The 12,381-nt window shown below is 33.9% G+C and overlaps 1 protein-coding gene across 7 annotated transcripts in view; it reads right to left on the bottom strand.

The window, feature by feature from the left end:
- Window positions 1-1,328: 1,328 nt before the first annotated feature.
- Window positions 1,329-12,381, bottom strand: part of LOC128173812 (ETS-related transcription factor Elf-3-like) — a 28,339-nt gene continuing 17,286 nt past the window's right edge. For 4 of the 7 annotated variants that reach the window (XM_052839493.1, XM_052839500.1, XM_052839520.1 and 1 more), the window contains exons 2-10: window positions 9,836-9,871; window positions 6,538-6,611; window positions 5,939-6,326; window positions 4,273-4,515; window positions 4,006-4,149; window positions 3,779-3,883; window positions 3,474-3,668; window positions 3,163-3,355; window positions 1,329-2,474 (exon numbers count right to left, since the gene is read on the bottom strand). In XM_052839493.1, coding sequence (XP_052695453.1) covers window positions 2,366-2,474; window positions 3,163-3,355; window positions 3,474-3,668; window positions 3,779-3,883; window positions 4,006-4,149; window positions 4,273-4,515; window positions 5,939-6,326; window positions 6,538-6,611; window positions 9,836-9,871 — 1,487 coding nt within the window. In that variant the 3' untranslated portion in view covers window positions 1,329-2,365. Of the gene's footprint in view, window positions 2,475-3,162; window positions 3,356-3,473; window positions 3,669-3,778; window positions 3,884-4,005; window positions 4,150-4,272; window positions 4,516-5,938; window positions 6,327-6,457; window positions 6,612-9,835; window positions 9,872-12,381 lie in introns of those variants that run through there. The other 3 variants (XM_052839507.1, XM_052839527.1, XM_052839513.1) reach the window with 2 other exon arrangements.

Raw genomic sequence — 12,381 nt, forward strand, 5'->3', positions numbered from 1 at the left:
TGCAAATATAAAAGTTTGCACTCAAATCTAAACACACAAACGAAGTTAGAATTGATAAAAGTCCAGAATATGTATTAGGACTGTACTTTTATATTGTATATGCTAAATGGGTTTATTTTACGCTTGAAAGTCGAAGTGCGTGCAAGGAATTTTTAAATTTTCAGATACGTAACATATGTTTATACATGCACATGCATGTGTATGGCATGGTTACATTTCCTCTGAACTATGATTTTCTTTAATTGTCTAACATACCGTAGATTTAAATATCACATTATTGTGTTTCTTTATTTACATCGTGCGTGTAAATTGAAAATTGTTTAAGATTTTAAACGCGTTTTTTTTTTATTAAAATAAAGTATAAAGATTTGTATATAACAATTCCCTCCATAATATAGACTTTCTTCATATCAAGCAAGTTAATCGTAGACAACATGATTTAAAAATAAATCTGTATGTTTTCTTTTTCTTTTTTATTTCCTCTCCAGAACGCAGAATGTGGCAGTTAATCCTGATACTGTGTAACAGTTTGATGTCAAATTCTATGATCGTAAACATCGTCTCGAACGTCATCAATGATTCTGTGACCAACGGGGGGTTCCCCTTTTCGGAATGTAATGTACGTATGTTATTCGTCTTTTACATACATGTATCGGGTTCAAATGTACTTACATGTACATGTAAGCTTAGAAAACTACTCCACCTTCTTTAACATGTACATTGCTATTTTCACTTTAAACATATGATTTTATTAAAGGAATTATGTAATATAAAGACAGTACTTCAACAGGTTTGAGCCCAAGATAAAGCTTAAACCAAATCAAGGGAGAGATCGGGAAGGAGATTAATTCTACGTCTTTATTAAATGTAATGCAGTTTTTAATTTACGAAAGGTGCCATGTAGTTAAATCAAACTATGTGTTACTTCAAAAAAAGTTACAACTATCTTAGTAGCATGTATGCACACACTGCATCTGTGTGATAGATAACAACTAATAAGAATTTAGAAAAATGTGTCCTTTAATGTTTTTTCCCCTTCAAGTGTGTTGTTTTTATTTAATTCCAAAGAACATGGCTGTCTGGATTTCAAAACAATGTTTACTATCACATCTACAGGGAAAACTGAAAATGGCGAGTGAAAATCCAATCGTTTTCTTCCTTAAACTTAGAATATGTCAGCGATTTTAAAAATAATTATATAGCCGTATAACATGTCAAAGTCTGACGTCATACATTGTTTTATTTGATCATAAAGTTCCTTGACGTGCTTTATCTGTTTTTGTCTTTCATTAATATTTCTTATTAATATGAAGTCAATAAGAATAAGATTTTCAAGCGTTTTGTAGTTTATTTTACAAGAAATAAATACCAACAGAACATATCAAATTGCTGCGGCGCTGCTGTGTTGCTCATTGACACAGAAGAAGAAAAAAATCTTTATGATTTGTATAAATAACATACAAAAATAACTTACAACAACAAAAGCACATAAATGAGATTCAAAAAAAGAGACATTCATAAGTTAAATAAAATACAAAATCAATTCAAATGTTCAAAGAATCTAGAACACAAATATGCTCAATTAATACGTTATTTTCCGAGCAAGTCATACCGCCAGTGAAGTGTTATAAAAAATCAATTGTTAATATAAAAGAGCTTTCCAAATTACTTCGAGTTCTCTTGCTTAAAAGTTTAATGGTAATACTTTGAAGAACAAACTACCAACCATTACTTTGAATACAAAACTAAAACAAACTTTCAACCCCCCCCCCCCCCCCCCCCCCGAACAAAAATTTCATGTGTTATTACCAAATTAAGAAAACAGAATATGAAAAAAATTAAGTAGTTATATGTAACCCTCTCACGTAATCATATGCATTTTAATCCTCAGTATGTACAGTAGATGAATATTTTACAAGGAAATCATTTCAAACACAGCTTTGCATAATGTACAAAAACGATTTTTTTTCTTCAAAATTTGTAGTCTCTCTCACCACTGTCTTCAGATACAATAAATAATCACAATCATACAATATAATATAAACAAAATTGTGAGGAAAGAATTCTTCCTTTTATTACTCTTGCTTGTCTTTGTCTTTTCTCCCTATGCGCGTTTTTCGCCATTTTGGAGAGACAGAATCTACGTGTAAGCGCATGCGCACGTGATTCCAAACAGTTTGGGACTTGAACACACAAAACTGACTAGAGACTGCTAGTCAAACGTCCAGAAATTTGCCAGCATCCGTGAATCCATGGAAACTGTTAAAAACAGCCATATTTTTCTCTGGATGGTCTGCGTGAATCTTTTTTGCTGATTAGCAAACGTCATTTAATACAGTACTTAATTCTTGCAATTCTTCGATAGTCAGATCGAGTGCCGTTTTTCCCTCACTCTCTCCATTGCAACCCGCGAGAATTTGTACACAAGTCTTCTGCCTTCAACTCTTTCCAAAATTCCCCTCTTGTAGTAGTGTCTGCAATACATGATAACAACTAGGTAAAAATCGATAAATGTTTTGTCAAACAACCAAAAGTGGTAAAAAGAACATTTTTGAGACAAATGTGAATAACATTTTCTTAGAATGCTTGATTTACAGTCCTGGAAACTTCTTATCGAATTTATTTACGTCATTATTAAGAAATTACACGATTCTAACTAACACTGACTAAACATGCTTTTACGACAGTAGAAAATAGTGACGAAGTTGTCAAGTCGATACGACAATCACCTTCTGTTTGCTTTACGAAAAAATACCCTAGCCTAGATTTTAATAAATCGCAACAAGCGGATTTATTGTCTGATTTAGAAGAGGATGTGTAGATGATTTGTTTTAAGATAAACCTACTTTCACGGTCAATACAGCGTGGGGGGGGGGGGGGACATGCACGATAAAGACATAATTATGAGTCAGTCGAACGCCCAACAGTTCGATTCATTCATGTTATTTGTTAATCATTGTGTATATCGATTCGATTATCAACTTTTTATATCGACCTTATGAGAATTGCCCTGCATCGAGACAGTGAGTAGACAACATAAGGAAATGGTCAGCAATGGTTTGTAATGAATCAGATCTATCCATGCGTGTCTCGTAATGGCATGAATGAACAGAAATAACCTTTTTCTACTATAATTAGTCAGATTTGTGATGCACTAGTTACCTCATTGCTCGGCTAAGTTTTTCGTAGGTCATATTTTCGTTGTTTTTCAGGCCTCCCCATAACTGAGCCACTGCCTCGGATTGAACAAAACGGAAAACACCCTCCCTCTGGTTCTCCCACCTAAGGAACTGTGGGTTGTACATAGGGTTCATCAAAATCTCGTAAATGAACTCCCATAGATGCTGGTTCTTCGCTACAACACACGGATAAAAGTAAAAGAGTTACTGATTTGTCTGCTTTAAAAACACGTAGATTAAAAGTCAGGATAAATACATCAACGTTGGTCTAGAGTAAAGTTAAAGTATAGTTACCTTTCTTCTCTCTTCCGTTTTCCTCGTCATGATGTTGACTCTTGATTCGGGGACGGCCCGGGCGCCGACGGATGGGTTGGTGAATGTGTTCCTCGTGTATGTAGGGCAGGCGTCTGGCCATGTTGAAGTTGGAATACATGATTTGGGAGGGAATGTGTCCGTATGGGGGTAGGGGGTGATGCTTTAGTTGTGCAGCTGGAAGATAAAAACCGCAAGCGTTACCAGTCAAAGTCATGAGAAAACAAAGTTAAAGTTCTAGTGTAAACAGAACTGTTTAAATTTCTTGATTATGTTTTTTTTTTTACCTTGGAATGGATTTGGCATCGGTGGCATGTTTTGGCATTTGTATTGGGTCATTCCCGGAACTTCGTACATATATTGGGATGGGGCGGACTCCATTTTCCCCATATCTAAAGTTAAATAAAAATTACAATATGTGTTACAAAAAAATACAAAATTAGTAGTTATTATTTCAAGTTTAGTCGTAAAAATTATGATGAATGAAAACGCCTTTTTGAGAGCTTAAATTTACCTTGGACGGAATAGTACGATGGAGCGAGAGGCGTGGAATCGGAATTCATAGTTATGTGTTCCCTTGGCTTTGCTGGGGAGAAACTTAGATCGTTAGCCTTTGGACTTAGGTGCCCGGGATTTTCGCTTCTTTGTTGATAGTACACTAAAGCAAAAACAATTAATTAATCATTAGATTTGACAAAAAAAACCATTTGAAAACTGACGTTAAGAGAGAGAGAGAGAGAGAGAGAGAGAGAGAGAGAGAGAGAGAGAGAGAGAGACTTACATCCATCACACAAATCCCTGAACATTTTATAAAACAGGCGGCCGTAGGTAGGCTCTAGTCGTAAGAATCCTTCCAGACCCATTTTACAGAGGTTGATTCCGGCAATGTTACGGAAATTCTCCGCGTATAAGTGTTCGCAGTCAATTCCATTCTTCTCGGCGGCGTAAAAGACCCAGTCCAGAACTTCCTGAGACGACCAGTGTTCTGGGTGCTTATTTGACCAGCGAGCGAATTCATTGGAATCTGTTTTAAAACAAAGAAAAAATGAATAAATAAATATGATGTAAGATATAAACGAAATGATCTTAACATTTGTCACATAAGTGCAATTTGGTATTCTTTAACGGGTTCTTTGGGAATTATGAACGTTGTTTAGAATCAATCAAATTAATGATTATACCGAAATAAAAGAAAATTTTATTGAAAAGATGATTGGTGAAAACAAGTGATGATTAGACGCAATGATAGGCAGTATTCTACGATCAACGGGTTATGGGCATGTTGGACAAGAGACAGATTTGTGTTAACAACTTCAGACACGGGTTTTTTTCTTTTGTGAACTCTTTTTATCCTTTGTTTTAATATCACAATACTTTTTCGGGGTGAAAACGGTACGTTTTAGAGCTTAAACAAGTTGCGGCCAGGTCGAATCAATTTTGATCTAATGTATTGGGAGTTAAAATTAAAATACAAGCGTTCTTAAAATTTTTGGATTCCTTCTTAAAACGTACAGTAGATGCGATTAGTACAAATGCATGTATTATCTATAATATAATAAAATCTAAAGCTAAATACAACTTATATTAACGATTATTATCGCATCGATTTTTTTTTTATTTACAATTGTGATACATGTACTTTAATGAAATTTTAATAAATAAAATATACAACATGACTATTTTGAAATAGTCATGTCGAACATTTTATTTGTTTAAATGAATTATATCAGAGAGGACAATTGTACTCAAAGAAACCTTTTACAATGTACGAGCGATTAATATGATATTGCCCTTACGAACTCGAATCGACTTCGAATTCTTTTCATTCTATTTTAATATTTTAATATAGAATATGTTACAGAATCCTAGCAACAAAAAGCTCTTGTTTTTCTTTGAATTGATGCATTGAATATTACATTAAAACGTCAAGCTACAAACAAAAAACTAAAAATTTAGTACAATGATTTTCCCCTTGAGTCACTTAAATTTGGTCGTGTAAAATTAATGACATCGAATTGACACGGATGGTTTTACCATTTTCACAATTTACAATAGACTGATACAATATACAATGTATTGAAAATGCCACATTCTTAATTAACGAGCCAGCTCAACTCTGATTCGTTGGGCGCTTGAGCTAAAAATTAACTATTGAACAATTATCTGCGCAACATTTTCGTAAATATTAAAATTCAAATGATCTTTAGGTTGGCGTTGCTTTCACCTGCATTTTTCTCGATTAAAAGTACAATCGCTATATTCACTTGTTATATGTACAAGAAATTACTCTCGTAAAAAGTACCAAATCCCAATTACTTTAAAGTATGAAAACTGTATTTGAAAAAAAATCAACCCCATCGAAAAAAGTTTCCATGATAGTTACAAGTAATTTGATGATAAAATTAAAAAAGGAAATAAAAGTAATAAAACACAAAACTTCTGCATACCTGACATTTTCGCTCTTTTATTTGGTGGATATTGTCTGTCATAACTTGCGTTTCTGTCTTCACACACGGGACTACTATCCATTAATTTAGCACAGTAAGGCACATCATAATTTCCCGGTTGCGTCAGTCTCTCGTGACTCTCCGAGTAGTCTGTGGGGTAGGATTGGGCAGGGTACCCCTGGTAAAAGTCTGTAGAGTCCGGAACTTTGCACGCTGTGTCCGGAGATTCTCCCCGCATCTTGGCAGGATCCGTTGTGCTATTATTGCTACTGGAACAAAATATAGGCTCCACGATATTTTCAAAGTGATTTTGCTGCTGTTGTCCCGTGTAATCAGTGCCTTCTATGTATGTCTCCTCAAATGGGAATGGATCAAGCATATCGCAAATCTGCAAATGCAAAATGACCAAAGAAATTAATTGTCAGATATTTAAGAGAATATCGAAATAAAATCTTATTATTTTTCGAAAACTGCAATTTAGATTAACGAATGCACACGATAAATGGACTTCCTTATCACCTTCACACATTGTGGCGCAGAAATAATCATTTTGAATCAGCTAAGAAAAAACAAGTGCATCTAGTATCTTGGATACATACATATTGAGATGGGCTAACAGACGGCATTGTCAAATTGGATGTCACATGGCCAACAGGGAAAACTACGTCACTTCCTGTAAAACAGAACAATACAATTGGATAATCAGACACGTGTAGCTAGATATAAATAAACGACGCTCTGTGCCAATGAAGGCCGCCAGGTAATTTGATTGGCTGCTTGCATAGCCATCGAACTATTTCATTCACAAATGTGTGTCACAACTACAATCATTTAGCGTTGACAATACAGGTAAAAAAAAACAAGTAGCCAATGAAAAGCATGAGACAGCCGGAGAGCACTTGACCTGTTTAATGCATAAGTTGTAAATACACACGGGCAGGTGACATAGCATGCAAGGGGAAACAGGTATATTGAAATTAATAAGCGCTGACGAGAGGAGACCGAAAAAAAAGACAGACATCGTGGCAAATTACGAAAAGTCAATCGATTTTTTCTTTTAAAATAAACAGATGTTGTTCTGAACTGTAATAGTGATATAACATAAAACACTGTTGGGTTATCAATGCTTCTGTTCATTAGATTTAGACATATTAGCCTGCAGTCTGCATTGCGTGATTTTAGCGGTTTATTTAAGGGGAAAACAATCAGTAGGGATTAGAGCAATACACGTTTTGAGTTTTATTATACAGTGTGGGGACGATAAGAGGATGGGGTGGGTGCCTTGCAAATATTTGCTTTTACCGATATTATCATTTTTTTTTTCAAAATTACAATACTTTGTGTTTTGCAAAAATTAATTGTAGATCGTGTCAAACGTATTTTAAAATATATATTGCTGACTATTATGCACTAACTAACTTGCTTACATGTACATAATTACATACTAAAATTCATTTGAGTAGTAATTAAAAGCTTCTCTTTGTTGTAAATATTCTACAGAACAAAACACATTTCCAAAGTTCATGAGAACGAATTCATGATTTTAACTCTCCAAGCAACAGCGATCACGTGACAATGCGGATATACATTCATAAGATAAATGAATAATTTACTGTCGAGGATTTATCAGGCATTTGTCGGAAGACTCTGTTGTATTTTGAAATCTTTGTTATTGTCAAGGTGAACCTTTTTTTTCTTAATTTAGTTTTTGAAAATAACAGATGCTTTTGCATGTTAGTTCCTGACTCAGAAATAAAGGCAAGGTGTTTTTAATAGGTAAATGACTACTACTATAACTGAACGAGTTCCTTATACCGTATAAATTTCAGTTGTAGTTAATGTTAATCCTTTGAGTTTTAAAAATGATATTTCACTTTAATAGGTCTTTCATTTTGTGTAAAAAGTTCAGGTAGCACATTTTAATACTCATTAAGTGGTGTGATCAGCGTGAAAAAAAATGCCTGTCATAAACAGTGTGTTGCCAGTGACGAATGATTTTTTTTTTTCAATCTAAAAAGAATAGGTTCTCTAAAAGCTTCCGGTGTACATTCCAAATTGCCTCCCACAATTTTATTGAAACAATTACACCTAGTATTTCATTGCCACACAAAGCAGATCCGGAGTGTTGTCATCCAAATCAAATGTCGCCCCCTTCAGCTAGTAGCCCGACCTTCGCGTGTCTGAGAGCGGGGGAGGGTGAAGGTACCGACTTTAAAGCCAGGAATCTATCTTTCTTTCTGCAGGGAACTTAACAGAAATGGCACTTCGTTTGTGTATACTTTGATGGAGTTCGGTGTTATGATAATATATTTTTTTGTTGTTGAAAATATCGACTAATGGCCTGTGGCGAAAGAAATTTAGTTTGACTTTCACTTAAACGGTTATTGAACAAATGGCTCATGTGGGGATAAAATCATTTTCTACATTAACCGACTCGTACACATGCAAATAAAGAGTCCATATATATTTCTAGAGTTCACCCTATAAATAAACTTGATTTTGGGGTGGGTTTTTTTTTTGGGGGGGGGGGGGGGGTAGGGGGGTAGTGAGTTACACTAAAATAAATATTATGAATTCAAAAATATAACTGAGATTAATAAATTCAGTAAGATAGGTCTCGACTGTGTTGTTTAATGAATCCAATATGATTTAATGATCCGAAAATTATCTCTTTCGCCAAGAGGCCAACGAATGATATCAGGCGGCAAGGGCGCCTTTAAAAGGTGATTCTGAAATGTTTTCTATAATATCTTTTCAATCGAATAAAAAATAAATTGCGATTTGTCAAATCTCATATTATATGATTATCCTGTTAATTGACAATCTTCAAAACAAATATTTTTTAAGTTCATCACGACAGATTCGTGTACTAACCCCGCAGGTGCGCGTGTGCTTGGTTTCTTTGCATGTGTCACGTGTAGAACCTTGTTATTTGCTAAATTACAAAAAAGTTGTGTAATTATTAAAGTGCTTCATATTGCACTTTTTAGGCAAAAGGCGATAAGGGAAAAAATGAAAAGTTTAATTTCAAGTTCATTTGTATCTCTCAAATCAAGAAGAAATATGAATTTCTAGACGATTTCGAATTCTCTTTCAAATGTGCCATCCACGTTTATCCTGAAAGATTTTGTAGTCTACATGTAGTTCAATACTGTAACATCAACACATAACATACCGAGTTAAAAGATTATATCTCATCAAAAATTTAAAAATCAGTATCTACAGAGTCGAGCTTGATTTATCCTTGGATGTCAATTTTATTTTTGAATTTGCGATTTTAAAAAAAATATAACCGGATCTTGGTCTTCTTTTCATGTCCTTTTAACCTTGGATTTTTCGTCTGAATTAATTTTAGAAATGAAATCAAACATTGATTAGCACAGCTCACATACTCTTCAACATTCTGACTCATCTGTTATATACACCGAATGTACAATAGGATGTTTTTAGTTTTCCTTAAGAGTAACGTACATTGTAATTTACAAACTGGCGCACGCACCTGTGGTAAGCAATAAGTTTAAATTGTGATTAACATTGACCGAATAAACATAAATTAAGCAAATAAAATAGTTTTGGCAAACTTTGTTTGCCTCCGCAAATTAAGTCAGTCAATGTGTGTATTTTATGGTACATGTGGGATATGTACCCGTTTCCAACCGAAGGCAAACATCAGATATTTTATTTCTCGATGCGATAATATCTACGCAAGATTATATTGATATGTTGAACGATCGAAGAATAAATTTGGACGAAATCAAACAGACAACATCAAACTATCTCTTAACAGAGATAGACAAAATGAGTTCATCACTCTTGCAAACTGCAATTAGACTAGTGACCTTTTAAAGAAAAGCATTTTTTTCCGAACAATACATCAATAATTGTGATAGAATTTACCTTGAGGATTCTGCGACTCGACTGGAGCAAACGCATCTGAAAGAATCAAATAAGGCATATACAATTTGTGTCGCAGCTAAATGACTCGTACTTGACGCTTAACCTTAAGCAGATAAGAACAATTAGCATCACGTTGCCGGTTGGTTTTTTTTTTCTGCTAAAGAGCGCACAAAAACGAAGATTGCCCACCGAGACACCTGTTCACCGGAGATATACTTTTGCTTTCCTAGAAAATTACTAAGGACCTACATACACTGTACATGAACCTCCGCGGGATGATTATGTTTTTTCTCTGAAATTTTTCGTCCTTGAAGATGTCTTAATTTTGGACCATCTTCAAATTCGAAAGTCGTTTTAAATGTCATATAAAATCCTTGTCACACTACTACGAAACAACACGATAGAACAAATACACGTATTTTAAGATCCGAATTGCGTATGAATTCCAGACAGATATTTCGTTTATGATGGAATTAGTCTCTACAACACGCCCCAACCCCCACCCCAACTGGTTATTAAAAAACCCAACAGTATCAGATTTCAGATTAAAAGATTAATTCCTAAACGAGCAAAAATAGTTTAAACTTTGTCAAAAATGAAAAATGATATGTAATCATGATCATGTACATGTAAATCCCTCCCTCATCACCATAAAAAAGACACGTTTAAGAAAAATAGAACAAATTAAGAAAAACCTCAACAAATATAATATATTAAAAAAAGTCACTAAATTACTCCGAAAAGAAAACTAAATCAGAAATAAACACAGATCAAAAAACTCAAAAAACCCACTCACTTTTTGGCATTATGAATGCCATGGACGCGTGGAACTGATTTTATTCAGTTATCATTGGCTGAAGAGTTTCAAAGTAAATATATGGTAACTCCTATCGTAATAGGATATTTCTCTACACTAATTAAAATTTGAAAAAAGGAAACGACTTGCATAGTTATTGATATACAAGTGTTGGATATTGTTAGATTTAAGTCTAGTAATCATGTAGTTCTCAACCAAAAAAGTAAAATCCAAAACTTCATGGTCATTACAAAGGCACAACCAGCTTTTCCGGAACAATCGAGTGGAAGTCTCATAATAACTTAATTTTATCAATTTCATCTTTCCAATAATTGATGCCATTTTTGAAAAACAGTATGAACACTAGTGTATCCAGATAAAAAACTCGACATTTATTAAAATGAATTCATTCGGCATATTTTATTGACAAAAGTCAACATGTTATTAAATAGAATTCGAAGCTCTACAACTTAGATAGTCCGTTTATTTATTCGGGTCTGAATCTACCGGCCCTTTTTATGCGTGTCCTATTTAGAACGCATAACACCGCATGGTACACGAGAAACCGAGATAGATCTCGATCTATTACATCTACACTCTACCTCTTATGAGGAATTGTGACGTAACCTCAGTAGTACTGCGAGGTAAAATACCAATATAAATGCGTGTATACATATTTATTACTATATCTTACAAATTGATAGAAGAATCATGTTCTGCTTTGTTTGTTTTTCATCGCTGATTATTACACTGATACCACAGGGGCCAAGCCCGTTTTAACATCAATTTCAATGTCTTTATTTATGCTTACATTGAAATAAATGTAAAAACGGGCTTGGCCCCTGTGACTGATACCAAAAAAAAGTTTATAATATCGATATCTGCCTGACAGTGAAATCTACCGTGAAATATCAAGCTTTAATTAGTGATAGTCTACTTGTAATGTTCTATAAGTTCACACTTGATTTAAACAATAAAATCCTTTCTTTGGTAATTCATGTGGTTATGAAGGTAGCGACACTGCAATGATCGCAACCTTCATATCCCGCATGAATCATTTCCATTTTTCTTTCAACATATTAACTGATCGTAAAAAGTAAGTAAAAGTATTGTACATCAGTAAGCTTAGATTAAAGAAATAGCTAAAAGGTCTTATATTGTATACTGAATATTTCGTACAATCCGTGATTTTTCTTCGGTTGCTGAAGGTTACGACCGATCCATAAACTGGTTAGAACTGGATCATGTAGATTTTAGTCTTATCAGTTTGTATGGAGCTGTGAATTACAATCGATATCCGTATGAAATACATGTAGGGGAAATCATATTAAGTGGATGTAAATATATTAACCTAAATCACAGGCCTAAAAATCTCATGGCGGAATGTGTCCTTTTTCATACATAGTATTATGATATCATGTATGTGATGTTTACTATAGGAAAAATATACAAAATTGACTAAGAAGGCTGAACTGAAAATGATAGGGGGGGGGGCTTTGTACAAAAATAAAAAATATTTGTTTTGCAATATTCGATGATGAAAAATAAAAAAAAAAAATTGTGGAATTTGTTTTGTTTTTTTGTTTTTGTTTTGGTGATTTAATATTTAGAAAAATGGGATATTTTGCCCAAGGAAATAAATAAAGTCTGTTACGAAAACTTTTTTTTTTCATTTCAGTTAATAAATATGTTGCATGGTTTTGTAAAGGTTGTCAATTAAAGATTAAACTATTGTCACTAATATTTACCA

The sequence above is a fragment of the Crassostrea angulata genome, chromosome 1 (genome assembly GCF_025612915.1).
Source record: "Crassostrea angulata isolate pt1a10 chromosome 1, ASM2561291v2, whole genome shotgun sequence".
Classification (NCBI taxonomy): Eukaryota; Metazoa; Mollusca; class Bivalvia; order Ostreida; family Ostreidae; genus Magallana; species Magallana angulata.